Genomic DNA, 18,109 nt, shown 5'->3' on the forward strand with positions numbered 1-18,109 from the left:
AATATATTTGTATATAAAATTCTGTAGAAAAATATAATTATAATTCCTAATAGTCAGAGTCTTACGTTTTTATCACCAACGACTGGAAATTTCAGTTCCCACGTAGCAAAACGATTCGGCACATTAAAATGCGTGGCCTGGAGTCTAACAAACTACCAACCAAGTGGGTATCTTCACACTACCAATTCTCGATTCCCAGTCTCTCCACCGTCCGATACCCATACTTCACACCATCAATCAAGAATGCTGTATAAAAAGAAAATCAAACGGTCCTCATTAAACACACTGCCCAACCCCACCTTCTAAGCCCACGCGTCTTGACATCGCGTGGCACCCATCCCCTCTTTCTTAGAACCATTCAAACGCCACCTTATATAAACCCCTCCAATCCATTCCCCTCCCAAAACCCTCGCCACCCTCGCCACCCTCGCCTCTTGCTCTAGAACCTTCACTCTCTCTCTATCTCCCTCTAGAAATGGCGGGTTCCGGCGTGGTGGCTGTGTACGGAAATGGAGCAATCACCGAGAGCAAGCAATCGCCGTTCTCCGTCAAAGTGGGCCTGGCCCAAATGCTCCGCGGCGGCGTCATAATGGACGTCGTCAACGCCGAGCAGGCTCGAATTGCAGAGGAGGCAGGCGCGTGCGCCGTCATGGCCCTGGAGCGGGTGCCCGCAGATATCCGAGCCCAGGGTGGGGTGGCCCGAATGTCCGACCCGCAACTCATTAAAGAAATCAAGCAGGCCGTGACCATACCCGTCATGGCCAAGGCCCGAATCGGCCACTTCGTCGAGGCCCAAATCCTGGAAGCCATCGGCGTCGATTACGTCGACGAGAGCGAGGTCCTGACCCTCGCCGATGAAGAGCACCACATCAACAAGCACAATTTCCGGGTGCCGTTCGTCTGCGGGTGCCGGAATCTCGGCGAGGCGCTCCGCCGAGTCCGAGAAGGAGCGGCTATGATCCGGACCAAGGGTGAGGCCGGCACGGGGAACATCATCGAAGCGGTGAGGCACGTGCGGTCCGTGATGGGGGACATTAGGGTTTTGCGGAACATGGATGACGACGAGGTGTTCACTTTCGCGAAGAAGATCGCGGCGCCGTACGATCTGGTGATGCAGACGAAGCAGCTGGGGAGGCTGCCTGTAGTGCACTTCGCGGCGGGAGGGGTGGCGACGCCGGCGGATGCGGCGCTGATGATGCAGCTGGGTTGCGACGGGGTGTTTGTCGGGTCCGGCGTGTTCAAGAGCGGTGACCCGGTGAAGCGTGGGAGGGCGATTGTGCAGGCTGTGACCCATTACAGGGACCCGGATGTGCTGGCTGAGGTGAGTTGCGGGTTGGGCGAGGCCATGGTTGGGTTGAATTTGAAGGACGAGAAGGTGGAGAGGTTTGCTAATCGGTCTGAGTGATGAAACAATCTTTGTTGTTTGGGAGGAGAAGGAAGGCGGTGTTTGGGTGGGTGGGTTTTAGTTTTTTTACGTGTAAAAAATTAATTTAAAGATTATGTTTTTGGGTCGTTGTTTGTTTGTTTGTTGGGTTTAGTATTGCTCAATTTAATAAGGAATGAAGTTTATGTTTCTGCTTTGTAGCAGCTCATAAAACAATCTTTGTCTAATTACTGATTATCAGCATGCTAATCTTGTAATGTTTATGTCATTATACGTGCATTATGCTAATCATTCAACTGGTTTTCATTCCAAGTTGCCTGGGTTTTGACTGGTGTCTGCTTCCTTTGCTCACCACTAACATCAGGGATGAGTGTTTCGGCCGTTTGGGCTTCATTCTTTCCAAAGTTTGGGATTTTTTTCTTTGTTTGGCCATTAGATCATATATACGGCAATTCTTGGCTTCAAGTTTAGGTTTGGGCCAGTGACCCAAGTTTGAGTTTTAGTTCGGGTCTAGGTTGAAAGTCCAGGATACAGTGACCCAACTAAGCCATAACTCTACTTCCACTACGTGCAAAGGATTCGAACTCGGTGCAAGTAACTAACAAGTGCGACCACAAACAGAGGTTTTGAGGAGCGGGTCAAATTTTACATGCCATTTTTCATCATGGGATCATGAATGTCAAAATCAAAAGTTTGTACAGATCATATATAAAATTTGATTCATGAGATCCTCTAGAACTCTCTACTCTTAGCATATTGAAAAATTATCGAAATTGTTAGTTGAAAATGAATGGCTTGTTCGATAACATTTTTGTTTTTGTTTTTGGTTTTTTAAGCATTAGAAAAATAGAAGAGAGGCCAATATGGACATCCACAACAAGAGTAATTCTTTCCCTCACCTTTCGTTAGTCAAAAAGCAAAAGAGGATAGATATAGAGGAAATTTCAATGTTACGAGAAGAACTCGGAGAGAAACGAGCACTGCTTTAGCCAATTAACCTAAATTTCGGAAAAATATCAAGTACAGAATCCTAGTTCAACTTGGAGAGACGCAAGGTAGACAAGATAGGGAAATCTTTATTATTTTTCTCTTAACGAAAAGGTATTAAGAATAAAAAGAACATTTAAAAGGAAGTTGCTTAAACTGCTCATCTGGCATTAAACCGGAAACACAACGTACTCTTTGCTCGTTTAGAAGTCACGAAATACTTCCCACCCTTTTTCCTCTCCTTCCACTTTGACATTTTAAAATCTCTCTTCGCCCCTCCCAACCGAAACCTTATGTTCAAAGCACGAGTAAATTTCACGATCTTTCAGTTTCTTCTGTAAGAAAAATTAGGGTTTTCGTTCTGCAATGGTGGGCATGATGATGGTCGCGAACTCCAACGAAAGACTCGCGAGTCTCATGGACTCAGCCATCTTGGCCTCTGACATACCGTCGAAGCTCGACCGGCTACGCCAATCAAAGCAAGATTTGGTGGTCCAACAAGACCCTGCGTTGCTCTCTGGGCTCCTTCCTCGCCTCTTCGAGCTTCAGTCCGACCGGTTCAGTCCGGTTCGAAAATTTGCCACTGAGTGCGTTTTCTCCAAACCCTAGTTGTACTATTCGCCAGTTCAATTCTTCTTTCTCTTTATAGTAGTTTTATAATCTATTTATTGAAGGCTTTGTCTGTGGCTTTTTTCTACAATGTAGAATGCTTGGCGAAATTGGACTGATGCACGTAGAATTATTACCAGAAATTGTACCTTCGTTAATTAATGTTTTGAGTGATGGAACACCGGCTGTTGCTCGACAAGCCATCACTAGTGGGATTCATTTATTTCGTTGTGTTCTCGAAAAGGTTTCAATTCAGGTAATTCTATATGTCGAACGTTATTTAATGCTTACTAATGGTGTCTTTGATTCTACTGCTCAGGTTACTTTTTTATGATCAAATATTGAATGTATAAATCCAAGTAATTTTAGTAACAATTTTTCGATTTAAAGTTGATTTATAATGATTGACATTCTGAGTCATGGGTAATGTTTCAGGGTTTACATTCTAGTGAATTGGACAGTTTGCTTGAGTCATCTTGGGCATGGGTGTTAAAGTTGAAGGAGGAAATATACTCGATAGCTTTTCGGGTAAGAAATCGTTCTTTTGTTGATGGATGACATATGAACGTGTTTTCATTGTGGTCTAATGCACTGTATCATGCNTTACCAGCCAGGAAGCGGGGGGATAAGGTTGCTAGCACTGAAATTTGTTGAATCAGTCATTCTTCTTTACACTCCTGATCCTAATGGCTCCCCAGAGCCCCCTGCTCATGAAGGTAATACAATTTGACACTATCCATTGGGCGCAGAACTCAAATGACTTGTTTTTGTTTATGAAGGATTCTCGTCTGCTTTGTAGGGGACTTGGTGGAATTTAATATATCTTGGCTTCGTGGTGGCCATCCCCTACTCAATGTTGGAGATTTGTCAATTGAGGCTAGTAAAAGTTTGGGTTTATTGCTTGATCAACTCAGGTTCCCAACCGTGAAATCGCTTGGTAACTTAGTGATCGTTGTGCTTATTAATAGGTATTTTGGCTTTCTTTGTGTCATATGATTCTTTTTATTTTCTACAATTTTTTAAGTTATGAGTTACTCCATACAGCTATTCTATCCTAAATTTAAATGCTGAAAAGGGATAGATGACCAGCTCCAGTGAGGGTGTTCTCCAGAACAAAGATAAAAATTTGTAGAAATTGCTCACTTTACCAACTCCGCCTCTTAATAATTGGAGGAAGTGCATGTTATAAGGGAATTTTCTATTCATTTCCCTTCCTTAGTCACCAGAGTTTGCCAAGAAATAAGTTTGGACATACCATATATGGGAATTTAGGTCTTGGGTGCTGAGTGATATATTATTGTCTCCTGATGTCATACCGGTCACACCTGTATGATGATGTTTGGATTCTTAAGAGATTGTTCTTTGGGAGCGGTAACAACTTATATGTTGTATAAGAGAATATAAATATACAATAAGTATGTATATAATTAGTTTCTAATTTATTGATGTGAAGTTAATTGTTATGTACAAGTTTATACTCGATGGAGTAAAAGTAAAAGCAATGTTAGAGACGATTGTAGTTTTTGAGGACTGTATTTTAGGATCATATTTAGGGTGATGACAACAGTAGTAACGTGTTGCCATTTACAAGTAGAGGCCTAGGGATTTCAATATTCTGATACATTTGTACTCGTTTACTTTATGGTGTATCATTAGTTCTCTGGGGATGACGTATATTTTGTGTACAAGAATAGAAATATAAATAGCATGTATCCCGAGTCAAGTGTGTGTCAAGAGCTTCCTTATATTTTTTGTGGCATATTTATTACAGCTTGTATATGTTTTTGCTAACAGTTGTTACTGTTTCTTTTTTCTTTATTCTATATGATATTTCTTGCCAGTCTTTCAGCAATTGCGAAGAAGAGGCCTGCATTCTATGGTCGCATTTTGCCTGTATTACTTGGATTTGATCCCTCAAGCGCTGTCATTAATGGGGTACATGTCTCTGGGGCGCACCATGCCTTGAAAAATGCCTTCCTCACCTGCTTAAAATGTACACACAAGGGTGCTGCACCGGTATTTTGTTTAATACCAGACTATTCTAAATACCTTATATTTGTCCTGCTTAAAATGTTCATGTTATACTTTGGTATCAATTTCTAATGAGTGAGGGAGTGAAAGTTGATGAAATAACTGCTCTAAAAGGCTTGATAATATGTGGCTCTGAAAGACATTAGGTTTCGGTGTATAAAGCAGTAACTGTTTTGAAGTTTTGACAATTATTAGGTGCATCTCTTTCAGTAAGTAAGCATGTTGTTAAAATTAAAGAACCTTCTGCAAAAAGTGAAAGTGTGATTGTCATGAGTAATATTGTTATTTAGTTGGAATGCCATTGACCGCATGTTGTCCTACTCTGGTTCATAGAAACACCACATGCATCTGTATTTATGTTAAGGATATTTCTTGTAGGAATGCAATTGTTTCGACTTGAAAGAATATAACTAGAAGTCCACTTGTAGGAATTTCTAAATTCTAGTCCCAAAAGGCCTAGAAGTCCACTTGTAGGAATTTCTAAATTCTAGTCCCAAAAGGCTTGCGCCTTAATGCTTGTCTCATTGCTCGTAAATTTCTTGCATGGTTCCAACATTGATAACATTGCAATCTTTTGCTGAAATAGTTTCATTGTTCTCATTATCTATGGAAAGACCAGGTGGCTGGCTTTCTTTAGTTGATGTCATCTAGTTTCTACTTTGTGCATTTACTTTGTTTTACAGAATTGCTAAATGATGGATTTGCTTTCGCAGTGGCGGGATCGTTTAGTTGGGGCCTTGAGAAAGTTGAAAGCTGGAGGGTTGGTAGAGCAAGCCATTCCTCAAGCTTCCAAGATTAATGGAAGTGTGGAGGACGGACTAGATGATTCTCCAATTACTAAGGTATTCCTTCACCTTTGCTTCCCATTTTATTATATTAGTTCTGTAGGTACATATAAAATAGATGCTCTTGCAAAAGTACACGTTGGGCCATTGACATAATTGTATCTCGGAGCTTCTTGGGCATGAACTTGATGTTTTGCAGGAGGAGAAACCCACAATTAAAACATCTAATGCTGTGCAAATTAATTCTGGGAGGAAACGGTTAGGAGCACTGGATAGTAGTGACCTTGCAGAGGACGAAGATGTTTCTGGAAAGCGTGCCAAATCAACATCTAGTGTCTCTGAGGAATCAGTGAAAGAGTGCGATAGGAATATTTCTGTGTCTCAAGATGACATTTCTTCAAGTGGAACTACCACTTCTAGAGGAGATAGTGATAGTGGACCTGTGCAGCAACTTGTTGCTATGTTTGGTGCATTGGTAGCTCAAGGTGAAAAAGCGGTTGGTTCTTTAGAAATTCTTATCTCAAGTATCTCTGCTGACTTGCTAGCAGAGGTTGTGATGGCTAATATGTACAACCTTCCTCCCAATCTTCCTGGAGCTGAAGGAGATGAATCTCTGGTGAACATGGGTATAGTTGGTGGTGATTCTCGAGTTAAATATCCACCATCATTTATTGCTGATGTTCTCTCACTTACAAGTACTTTCCCTCCAATAGCTGCACTCCTAGATACTCATCTGTCAGTGTCCAATGATATAGTGGTATGGTTTTCTATTCTTATCTTGGTTTTCTATTCTTATCTTGGTTTTCACCCCTTTTTTCCTTATGTGTCTTGAACTGCAATGTTATGGTAATTGCAGAAACTCGAAGTGGAGGAAGAACAGGTAGCATCTGTAGTTGATAGCGCTGTTGCAAGTACTGGCATGGATTATGAAGCTGAAAATTCTACGTTGCCGACTGGTTTACCATCTTCATCTGAAGCATTTTCATCCGAAATGGGGAAGGGTTGTCAACCTGTGCCATCTGATGTTCATGATATGGAATATCTTGAGAGTGAAATACCTGGGCTGGATTCTTCTGCTTGTAATAGTGGATTATCAGAACCCTTCGTTGCATCCTCATCAGCTTTAATGGATGTAGAAGATGCAAGTCAAGAGCAAGTTACCAGTTCGGGTCAAGGGACACAACTTAATGTACTTCCATCACTGTCAGCGGATAAGTCTGAGGAGCTTAGCCCAAGAGCTGCCGTTGCAGATGTCAATAGCCTGGTTTCTTCAACAGCAACTTCAGTTGGGTTGTCCTCTCATCTTGTCTTGCCCAAGATGTCGGCACCGGTAGTCATCCTTGCTGATGAAGAAAAGGATCAGTTGCAGAAATTGGCTTTTACGCGCATCATCGAGGCATATAAGCAAATAGCTATTGCTGGAGGTTCACAATTACGATGCTCTCTCCTTATAAATTTAGGAGTTGAGGTATTTTTCTAGCTTCTTAGATACAATTATTATAATTTTTGTCAGCTGTGATGGTTCAGTTCCTTGTTTCAGTTTTACTTTGTTATTGCTTCTCAGATATTTATTTAATTTTTAATTCCTAAGCCTTTTTAGTTTTTTCTTTCTTCTTTTTGGGTTAGGAGTAGGGGCTGAAATTAAGCCTTTCTTAAGGCTAACGGTATGGTGTCGTGTTTTTTAGTGAAAATTTTCTTAATAGTGTGTTTTCTTATGGAACCCAAAATTTGATTATTTTCTTAAGGCTAACTGTATGGTGTCTGATTTTTTAATTTATGTTTTTTAATAGTGTGTTTCTTATGGAACCCAAAATTTGATTTGATTTGATTTTTTTTTTTTGGTAGTTCCCTTTGGAGTTAGACCCATGGAAACTGCTGCAGAAGCATATCTTGGCAGATTATACGAATAATGAGGTATGTGATGGGTTTTGATGATTGTATGATACAGTTCCATTGTTTTTTTTATAAATGAATCTGTATTAGGTTAATTTGATGTCTACAAGATTGCGCTCTTGGTTAATTAAAAATGATAACTCAGTTTTGGTCTTTTGAACAAAATGGATGGGTGATCTATGAGTATTAAATACAGTGGTTTGCGATGATCTGTTTTAGTCAGGATTGAAATTTTTTCGATTGATTAAGTAATGGAGTTAATAAGTCTCTTTATTCCTTCTTTTGTTTTTCTTGTGTTTGGGTGATAAGAATTTTAGGAACTACATACCTGGTAATTTTACAAGATGTGGGTGCAAAAAGTATCATGTGCTTGGATGAGAGCCAATTCATTGCCGGCGCACATATTTATCCAAATACTTTTTAACATACATTAGTAGTTAATAATAAGGATCATAGCTCTTAATTATGTACTCTTGTGATTCTCTAGCATAAAATACTAGCTGACAGTGATTGTGGAATCTCTCAGGGACATGAGTTGACATTGCGTGTCCTATACAGGTTGTTTGGAGAGGCAGAAGAGGAACACGATTTCTTTTCTTCAACAACTGCTACTTCTGTATATGAAACGTTCCTTTTGAATGCGGTGTGCTTTTTATCTCTATATTATTAACCCTCCTCCTTTTGCAATACAAATGTTGAACTTAAGAATAATATATATTATCTTTCATATCATTGCAGGCAGAAACACTTAGAGATTCTTTTCCAGCATCTGACAAATCATTAAGCAGATTACTTGGCGAGGTTCCTTATTTACCAAATTCAGTTCTGAAATTATTGGAGTGCATGTGCTCACCTGGAAGCAGCGACACAACTGAGAAGGAAACACAAGGTGGGGATCGAGTGACTCAAGGTCTCAGCACTGTGTGGAGCCTGATTTTGCTGAGGCCTCCTTTCCGCGATCCCTGCTTAAAAATTGCTTTACAGGTTCCTTCTTTTTATTCTACATTACACCTCTGTTTCTGAAATTCCTTACAATTTTGTGTCTCTGTAAAGAACTTATCTTTTTATCTTTAATTCATCTGACTTTTTTGTTCTCCTTTTCCTCTGGAAGAGTGCAGTTTATCATCTGGAGGAAGTGCGTATGAAGGCTATACGTCTGGTACTTATTCGCAACGTGCTATTAGAGCTAAGAATTAGATGTTTGGTTCTGACTTTGTTTCCATTTTGGATTGCTTTGTCTAACAGGTTGCAAACAAGCTTTATCCTTTGTCATCCATTGCTCAACGAATAGAAGATTTCGCAATTGAAATGTTGCTTTCTGTAAAATGTGGTGATGCAACGGAAAGAACAGATGCTGAAGGATCAAAAACAGAATCACAGAAGGTTATAATCTTTGCATTGCTGATGTGGGGTTTCACTCAAATATATTTTGTATTATTGACTTGAATTGGAGAGTTAATATCTAACTGCTTTTCCATCAGGATTCTGATTTGGAAAAGCATTCAAATGAACCTCCATCTGTGAGTGGTAACAGTAAAGATATCTCCTCCGATACTCATCAATCATGCAATTCTCAAAGTGTGCCATCCCTTTCAATTGCTGAGGCCCAGCGGTGTTTGTCATTATATTTTGCTCTATGTACAAAGGTCGTTAACTTATTATCAAAAACTGAATTACTTCTTAGGTCCATTCAATAATTATTCTTTGTGTTCAGTAATTTTTATTTATTTGTTGAAATTAACATGATTTGTGAAATCTCATTGGCAGAAGCATTCCCTTTTTCGCCAAATATTTGCTGTTTATGGAAGTGCATCAAAGGCCGTTAAGCAGGTTTAGTTATTCTGAATTGGGCATTGATGTATAAATTAGCGTTGTACTTGTAATTCCTGCCCCATGAGGTTTTTCTTCTTATCAGTTGTATGATGCAGTGCAGGCAGTTCATCGTCACATTCCAATACTAGTACGTACTATGGGATCGTCACCTGATCTTCTTGAAATTATTTCTGATCCTCCAAGTGGAAGCGAGAACCTCCTGATGCAGGTTTTCAGTTATCAACATTACAGTTTTGTCAACACCATCCCATAGTAAATAACATCTTTAATCTCCCCCTTTGTTTAATGGCATCAGGTTTTGCATACACTGACAGATGGGATAGTTCCTTCTCGGGAACTGGTTTTTACTGTTAGGAAGCTATATGATTCAAAACTGAAGGTACATTTAACATTTTTCTGACAGTTGCAAAGAATTGAAACTATTTGCTAATATATGGTTGGTTATGAATGATTACAGGATGTAGAGATTCTTATTCCAATATTGCCCTTTTTACCGAAAGAAGAGGTTCCTTTCTTTTCACCTTCTTATCATAACTGCATCTACTGTGTGATGTTTGTGTGCGTGCATGCATGCATGCCTTTTGTTACTTGTTACATATCTTTGTTCTATAAAACTTGAGTGTGACTGAGCTATAGGTATGTTTGGGTACTCAATATTGATGGACTGGGGGTTGCTTAAACTATTCCATCAACAACATTACTATATGTGCTCTTCTGAAATAGTCTAGCATGTATCCTGCTTTTGTTCTTGGGTCATTGATAAGGCTTAGAAACATATAAATTTGGTGGAAAGGATAAATGATGTACTGGAAGAGATGGACAAGGTGTCCATCTATGACAAAAGTAATGCTGAATTTACAAGAAAACTGTTACAGATTAATTCATAACTTTGAAATGCTTTGACCTTGATGCCTGAAAAGATGCCAACAATATGATCCTCTCCTTTTGCAACTCCACTTCCCCATCACTGAAGATTATGCTATTTCTTTCCATCCACAATCCAAATAACTGCTATACTATTAAATCTTGTACTTCAAATGCAATTTGCTATCTTGTACTTGGTATATTCGGGGTGAACTTTTTCCAGCTCTTAATGACTTATGTTTGATTCTTTTTTCTTTTGAATGCTTTATATTGATGTTAATTATCAGTTGGTGCTCTTTTTGTTTTTGTTTTGGTGCTAATTATTTTATAATCCTGTATTTGTTAGGTTATGCTTATATTTCCCCAACTTGTGAATCTTCAACTGGATAAGTTCCAAGCAGCACTAACTCGCACACTACAGGTATTTTTGTTTCCTTGTTAGTTCTTGGATTATTTCATATGGTCATTACAGAAAATATGAGAAGATACTGCCATTGCCTTTCAATTATTTGTGTCATTTTCTGATACAAGTGTGACCTGGAAATTATTGAATCTCTTTTACAATTGCTTCCCATGCCCCACTTCTTGCTTTGCTTTCTAAATTGCTAGAATCAGGCATTCTATGTCTGTAAATTTGCTTATTTGTCGATGCAATAAATTATTTGTAAGACCCTTCTCTCAGTTAATAATTCCTTTGGTATTGTATGTTTCTTATCATTTAATAATTCCTTCTTGCATAAATGTGATTGCTATCATATATTTTACAAATTTTATTCATCATTCTTTGCTGTGTTCACAGCCTTTTCTTCTCTTCCTTTTTTCATATTTTTCGGCTATGTTTCTCTACGGACATGAGAACTGCCCACCCTATCTTAGATAAAATACACATGTTATGCCTTTTATTTAGTCAAGCTCTATAACTTTTTAGATGATTTCATTGGTGTAGTTCACTATTAATATGCTTGTAAAGTACATCTCTTATTCTCTGCTTGATCCTAAATATTGCTTGGACAGGGATCATCCAATTCTGGTCCTCTTCTTGCTCCAGCTGAAATCTTGATTGCTATCCATGGAATTGATCCCGACAGAGATGGAATTCCACTAAAGAAGGCATGTCATCTTTTGTTTATATTGATTGGATACCTCTCTGAGTGGCAATAATGAATGGCTGGATATGTTTTTTGTTGAACAGGTCACAGATGCATGCAACGCCTGCTTTGAGCAGAGGCAGATATTCACCCAACAAGTTCTTGCCAAAGTTTTGAATCAATTGGTCTGTACCATTGGAACTTTATTAACTTTTTGTTACCACTTCTTTCAAGCACAACTTAAAAGACAAGCTTCATACTTGCAGGTTGAGCAGATTCCCCTTCCTTTACTGTTTATGCGTACAGTATTACAAGCCATAGGTGCTTTTCCTGCACTGGTAAGATCCAAAGAACTCTTTAAACTGATTCAGGACAAGGGAAATATGTGGGATTTTGCTCTTTTTTTAGTATGAGCTGTATGCTGTAAATTGTTGAGAATTAATGAAACATAGGAAAACTCAAGGAACAACTTGAAAAAATTACACTGATAGAAACTACTAGCATCGCGCTAGTAAGATTCTAGAAATCATACTTGCAGAAACCCTAGGCGTGACACCTACAGCAAGACTGCATGACAAAACAATCCTAGAGTGAAGGATATATTGCTGAAAAGTTCTTTGAATTCATTAATCTCCCCCTCATAAAATCTAATTGGTCTGACAGTGAGGTCCTCATTATAACTTGCAGAAAAAAAGTATCTTCTCAATATTTTTTAAGGAATAAAGAAAAAGTTTGAGTAATAATGCTTATTTTGCTTTCTGGATTAACAAACTTAAACTTCTGTAGTTCTATCACACAGCGTAACAACTCCCAAGTCTGTCAAAGTTAAGGAGCCAAAGTAGATCCAAACATACAACCAATTTTTCGTGGTCAACTTATATTGTTCAAATCAGGCTCAGTTTGAGTATTATGACCATGTGCAGATGTGTCTATGGCATTCATGTAAATACTAATATACCTTCGATTATATCTTTGACATTTCTGGACACTAGCTGCATTAAGGGATTTGTTAAATCTACAATGCTTGTAGGCTGAACATGCCCCATGATTGTTGAACCCGCTTGCAAATCTGCTAGATTTCCTCATTTGTTCAATTTAGTTGCCACTTGTGATTGATATCTTCAATTTCTTACCCTTAAAATTTAATGAAAAATTCGGCCTACTTTTCATGTTCAAACTTTGGCTAGCATGTCGCTGACTTGTTGAATTTGCTTTATCAATAAATATCATAGGTGGATTTTATAATGGAGATCCTCTCTCGACTTGTGAGCAAGCAGGTAACTTCCAGTATCCTAAGCTTTTTTCTTGCCATCTATTATTTATAATATATTTATGTGATTGATGACATGTTGCAGATATGGAAATACCCAAAGTTGTGGGTGGGATTCTTGAAGTGCGCGTTCTTGACAAAGCCTCAGTCATTTGGCGTCCTGCTTCAGGTGCATATTTACTCCTTGCTTTCCTATAAAAGTTGGACCAAATCCTTGACCTTCTACCTCTTTTTAAACTGAGAAAATAAAAAGGAATTCCTAAGTAGAGTATGTTGTGTTCCGGTTTATTTCATTTACTTGAGGTAGGAAATTCTTAATTTAATAAGTGATGTATTTGTTTATCTTAGAATGTACATTTGGACTTTGAAACAACTGTTGTTCACTTCTTTATGAGTTCTGATGATATGTGTATTGTTGACTCAGCTACCTCCAGCACAGCTAGAAAATGCACTGAAGAGAACTGCAGCTCTGAAAGCACCGTTGGTTGCTCACGCTAGCCAACCGGACATCCGATCTTCACTTCCAAGGTAAATGAAAACCCTCACTTGTAAAGATCTCTAAAATTGAGGAGGAATCAGCAGCTGATATTAGAGCTGGGCTTGGTTTTTTTTTTTTTTTTTTCCTTCTTCCAGGTCCATATTGGTAGTTCTAGGAATTGTTTCAGATTCTCAGGCACAAACCAGTCAGTCTCAGGCGGGAGATGCAAGCAACTCTGATAAGGAGGCAGTCGCAGAGAAATCAAAGGAGTCATCCAGTGCTTGTTGAAATTCCAATTCAATTCCGAATTGTTTTCTGCTTTATGTTTGACATCAGAGAACAGACCGGAAGCCGAAAGTACACGGACTACCGTGCTACAAATCTATTCGCCCTGACGCGAACGACATCAAGGCAGTCATGGTTGTGTTATGTATCTTATCAAATGGTAAAACTGAGCAGATGGCCATGTATAATAGAATTACCGCGTTCTTAGAATAGTGAGCAATAAGAGAGATTCAGTAGGCAACGGTTCGATTGTGTACAATATGATCAAAGTTTTGTAATTGAAATAAATTATGTTTCAGCACTCGATGTATTTTTTGTTGAATCTTTGGCAGACTAATGTTTTAATAATTATGTGAACTCTCAATGCATTATGTTTCAGCACTCGATGTATTTTTTGTTGAATCTTTGGCAGACTAATGTTTTAATAATTATGTGAACTCTCAATACGCTTTTAATCACTTTTAAACCAAAGCTGTGTTGAACCTCATTCCAATTAAAAATATCAAAAATGGAGATCCTACCATGCAGCTTATGTTGCAGTGTTTATCTTAATAAAAATTAAAATGGAAGTAAATTTTTTGTTTTTTGAGAGAAGTGAAAATAAAATTATTGAACGTCAGAGAATAAGCCCAGCTATTTCTCAACAACATATTCGAGAATCGTGGGTGGGACTTGGATCAGGAGTCTTCTCTCAACTAGAAAAATTAGGGTTTCTGCCTCTGTCACTCCTCTCAAACATTCCAACTTCAATTTGGGTTTTTTATTTTTATTTTTATTCAAGGAAACATTTTTTATCCCCAATTCTCGTCTGGGTTTCTTGTGGCAAGTCGTGAACTTTGATCCTATGATCTGGCTGTTCTTGAATAGACCCCGCTTGTTGATTTGATGCTTGCCCTAACTGCTCGCTCTCTCTCACGCCCACACAGAGATGATGCAGAGGCAGCTCTTGAAGAAGCTCAGTTTCAGACCTCCCAATGGCGTCACTCAATTCAATCAACGGAGAGAGATGCACAGCAGGAACAAGAAGGCCATGGAGTTGATAGCCAAAGGGTGGAGTGCTTTAAAAGAAGTGGACAGAGTTGTCGATTACTGCGAGCTTAATGACCACCGCCTCATCCCTCTGTTAAGGGCAGCAAAGGAAAACTTTGAGCTGGCTCTGGACGCTGACAATTCAAACACCCATGCCAGGTTTTGGTTGTCCAAACTGCATTTGAAATACCATGTCCCGGGGGCTTGCAGAGCCACAGGAGCTGCTCTGTTAATTGAAGCCGCGAATATGGGTGATCCGGATGCGCAGTATGAACTAGGTTGTAAGCTTCGAGTCGAAAATGAATACGTCCAATCGGATCAATAAGCTTTCCATTATCTGGAGAAGGCTGTGGACCAGCTGCACTCAGGTGCTCTTTGCTAAAATATGAAACTATGAGAGAATATTTGTTTGTGGGAATTTTTTGTATCATTTTCTATTTGTAGGAGTTCATATTTTATAATACAACGAAACTTGAATGGACAAGTAAATAATAAATTCCTAAATCTATTTACAGTAGGAAATCAGGAATTAAAATAAATCAATTACAATTATAATAGGAATTCTTGGTGTGTAAGGAAAGTAAGTTAATATCCACAAGTCACGCCAACACTCCCCCTCACGTTGGTGCATAGATGTCGCCAATGCCCAACTGATCTAGTGAATTGTGGAATGCTTTACTGGAAATCGCCTTTGTCAAAATATCCGCCAATTGATCCTCGGATTTCACAAAAGGAAACTGAAACACTTTAACCTCAAGCTTTTGTTTGATGAAGTGTCGATCCACCTCAACATGTTTAGTACGATCATGCTGAACCGGATTCTGTGCAATGGCTATAGCAGCCTTGTTGTCACAAAAGAGATTCATTGTGGATGTAGGTTTATACCCAAGTTCAGTAAGCAACTTTCTTAACCAAAGAAGTTCACAAATCCCTTTAGTCATGCCTCTGAACTCGGCTTCTGCACTGGATAAAGCTACTACATTCTGTTTCTTGCTTCTCCATGTCACCAAATTACCTCCCACGAATGTGAAGTAACCCGATGTGGATTTTCTATCTGTTACATTACCTGCCCAATCTGCATATGAATAACCATCAATATTTAGATGACCATGCTTTGAGAACATAAGTCCTTTTCCAGGTGCAGACTTCAAATATCTAAGTATCCGAAGAACTGCATTCATATGGTCTTCACTTGGAGAGTGCATAAATTGACTGACAACGCTCACCGCATAAGCAATGTCTGGTCGAGTATGTGACAAATAGATCAATCTTCCCACTAACCTTTGGTATCTTTCTTTGTTAGTTGGAACTTGATCCGGATATTCTCCAAGATGATGATTCTGAACAATAGGAGTGTCCGCAGGTTTACAATCTAGCATTCCTGTGTCTGTCAACAAGTCTAAGACATATTTCCTTTGAGAGAGAAATATGCCTTGCTGCGATCGAGCCACCTCAATTCCCAAGAAATACTTGAGTCCACCTAGATCCTTCATCTCAAACTCCGTAGCCAGATAGTCTTGTAGCTGTGATATTTCCTGTTTATCATTCCCAGTAATAATCATATCATCAACATAGATTATTAATGCTGTTACCTTCCCTTTTCGATGTTTCAAGAACAGAGTATGATCTGAGTTGCATTGTTTGAAACCATTGTTCTTCATTGCCATGGTGAACCGTCCAAACCATGCACGTGGTGATTGTTTCAATCCATACAATGCTTTTCGTAACCTGCAAACTGTTCCAGTCTGAGTAGTATTATATCCAGGAGGAATGTCCATGTACACCTCCTCCGTGAGTTCGCCATGTAGAAAAGCATTCTTTACATCAAACTGGTGTAGTGGCCAATCCAAATTAGCTGCAAGGGACAATAAGACTCTGACGGTGTTTAACTTTGCAACTGGAGCAAAGGTTTCTTCATAGTCTATACCATAGGTCTGTGTGTACCCTTTTGCCACAAGTCTTGCCTTGTATCGCTCGATAGATCCATCTGCATTGTGTTTTATAGTAAACACCCATCTACATCCGATAGTCTTTTTTCCTCGGGGTATAGTCTCCAATGTCCAAGTCTGATTTTTCTCAAGGGCTTTCATCTCCTCTTTTATAGCTTGGACCCACTTAGGATCTTTCAATGCTTCAGAGACCTTGGTTGGAATATGGATAGCAGACAACTGATGCACAAAAGCCTTGAGTGGTTCAGACAGCTTCTCAGTGGATACATGATTTGCAATTGGATACTTGGATGTCTTGCCAATATCAGGTGAATAACGGTTTGGTGGCTTCCCACGATTTTGCCTGAAAGGTAATTGATATCCAATAGTTTTATCATCTAAATGCACAAGTCTAGTAGGAGTAGTTACCTCAAGGATATTCTCAGGAGATTGGTCTGTTGGTACTGTTGAGTTAGAGGGGGGTCTTCATCTTGTTGTTCTGTATTGTCTGTAGGTGTGAGACTCGGATCAGAAATATCTTCGCATGGATCAGGTGGGTCAGGCAATTGATCGCTATGAATGGGCGATTGGTCGCTTTTCGACAGAGAGTAATCTCGTGCTCCAGACTCGGAATGATCAATCATTTCTGTACAAAGGAGAATTTCTTTATTTTCCAAGTTGCTCCAATTCTGCTCTTCACTTCGTATCTCCCCTGAAGTGTAGAATTGGATGATGGGTCATGGAAGAACAGCTCAGATTCCAGAAAGGTCACATCCAAAGTGACATAGGTTCGTTGGGTAGGAGGGTGATAACAGCGGTAGCCTTTCTGATGAGTGGCATAACCCACAAAAACACAACGAAGCGCACATGGATCAAGTTTGCTACGTTGATTTTTGTGGAGATGAACGAAAGCCACACATCCAAAGATTCGGGGTGTGAGTACCAAAACAGAAGGCAGAGGTCTGTGTTGTGCAAGCACCTGTAAGGGAGTTTTAAAGGTCAGTACACCAGAAGGCATGCGGTTGATCAGATGAACTGCGGTGACAATAGCATCATCCCAGTGATGGCGAGGAACATGAGCGCCAATCAGAAGTGCTCGGGCGGTTTCAAGAAGATGTCGATTCTTTCGTTCAGCAACACCATTTTGTTGTGGTGTCTGAGGACAAGTCGTCTCATGGATAATTCCATGTTGTTGGAAGTAAGTCTGAAAGTCATGATTGACAAATTCTCCACCATTGTCTGAGCGAAGAATCTGGATTTGAGCATTAAACTGAGTTTTCATCTGTTTGTGGAAGGACTGAAAACAGGAAAACACTTCGTTTTTATTCTTCAGCAAATAAAGCCATGTCATCCGTGTACAATCATCGATGAATGTGACAAACCATCGAACACCAGAAGGAGCAGTGATAGGAGAAGGTCCCCAGACATCAGAGTGAATTAACGTAAATGGAGTAGTACACTTGTTCGTACTCAACGGGTAGGGCACACGGTGACTCTTGGCCAAAATACAAGTATCACATGTGAAGTCGGAGTCCTTGAAACCTGAGAATAAATCTGGTATAAGATGCTTCATATAACTAAAAGACGGATGTCCCAATCGACGGTGCCACAACCAGATTTGCTTTTGTTTGCTATCAAAGGGATG

General features: G+C 39.5%; 3 protein-coding genes across 5 annotated transcripts; all 3 read left to right on the forward strand.

Moving 5' to 3' along the window:
* The first annotated feature begins 143 nt into the window (after positions 1-143).
* Positions 144-1,575, forward strand: LOC117632058 (pyridoxal 5'-phosphate synthase subunit PDX1.3). The gene has a single exon (XM_034365431.1). It carries the CDS (start codon positions 476-478, stop codon positions 1,403-1,405), a length of 930 nt encoding a protein of 309 aa, XP_034221322.1. The 5' UTR covers positions 144-475; the 3' UTR covers positions 1,406-1,575.
* Positions 1,576-2,367: 792 nt separating this feature from the next.
* Positions 2,368-13,888, forward strand: LOC117631058. Of its 3 annotated transcripts, none has more exons than XM_034363988.1 (27): positions 2,368-2,958; positions 3,077-3,236; positions 3,416-3,508; positions 3,591-3,696; positions 3,780-3,948; positions 4,822-4,996; positions 5,725-5,853; positions 5,996-6,553; positions 6,653-7,264; positions 7,642-7,710; positions 8,216-8,332; positions 8,428-8,673; positions 8,801-8,848; positions 8,935-9,072; positions 9,171-9,335; positions 9,457-9,519; positions 9,623-9,730; positions 9,818-9,901; positions 9,980-10,027; positions 10,733-10,807; positions 11,401-11,496; positions 11,579-11,659; positions 11,741-11,812; positions 12,707-12,751; positions 12,830-12,913; positions 13,169-13,272; positions 13,378-13,888. In XM_034363988.1, exons 1-27 carry the CDS (start codon positions 2,738-2,740, stop codon positions 13,508-13,510), a joined length of 3,999 nt encoding a protein of 1,332 aa, XP_034219879.1. In that variant the 5' UTR covers positions 2,368-2,737; the 3' UTR covers positions 13,511-13,888. The 3 variants fall into 3 exon arrangements, with proteins under 3 accessions (XP_034219879.1, XP_034219880.1, XP_034219881.1); XM_034363989.1 differs by having other exon boundaries at positions 9,457-9,507; XM_034363990.1 differs by lacking the exon at positions 9,980-10,027.
* Positions 13,889-14,166: 278 nt separating this feature from the next.
* LOC117633199 lies at positions 14,167-14,944 on the forward strand. Its single transcript, XM_034366911.1, has one exon. It carries the CDS (start codon positions 14,436-14,438, stop codon positions 14,859-14,861), a length of 426 nt encoding a protein of 141 aa, XP_034222802.1. The 5' UTR covers positions 14,167-14,435; the 3' UTR covers positions 14,862-14,944.
* The last annotated feature ends 3,165 nt before the right edge of the window (positions 14,945-18,109 follow it).

Source organism: Prunus dulcis, chromosome 6 (assembly GCF_902201215.1).
Source record: "Prunus dulcis chromosome 6, ALMONDv2, whole genome shotgun sequence".
Taxonomy (NCBI): Eukaryota; Viridiplantae; Streptophyta; class Magnoliopsida; order Rosales; family Rosaceae; genus Prunus; species Prunus dulcis.

What these genes read in the sequence shown, in the direction of transcription:
- LOC117632058 (XM_034365431.1), top strand. Translation starts at nt 476, where the DNA reads ATGGCGGGTTCCGGCGTGGTGGCTGTGTACGGAAATGGAGCAATCACC.
- LOC117631058 (XM_034363988.1), top strand. Translation starts at nt 2,738, where the DNA reads ATGGTGGGCATGATGATGGTCGCGAACTCCAACGAAAGACTCGCGAGT. An exon ending in CACACAAGGGTGCTGCACCG is followed by an intron (nt 4,997 to 5,724) that starts GTATTTTGTTTA and finishes TTGCTTTCGCAG; the next exon opens with TGGCGGGATCGTTTAGTTGG. An exon ending in CACTAACTCGCACACTACAG is followed by an intron (nt 10,808 to 11,400) that starts GTATTTTTGTTT and finishes TTGCTTGGACAG; the next exon opens with GGATCATCCAATTCTGGTCC.
- LOC117633199 (XM_034366911.1), top strand. Translation starts at nt 14,436, where the DNA reads ATGATGCAGAGGCAGCTCTTGAAGAAGCTCAGTTTCAGACCTCCCAAT.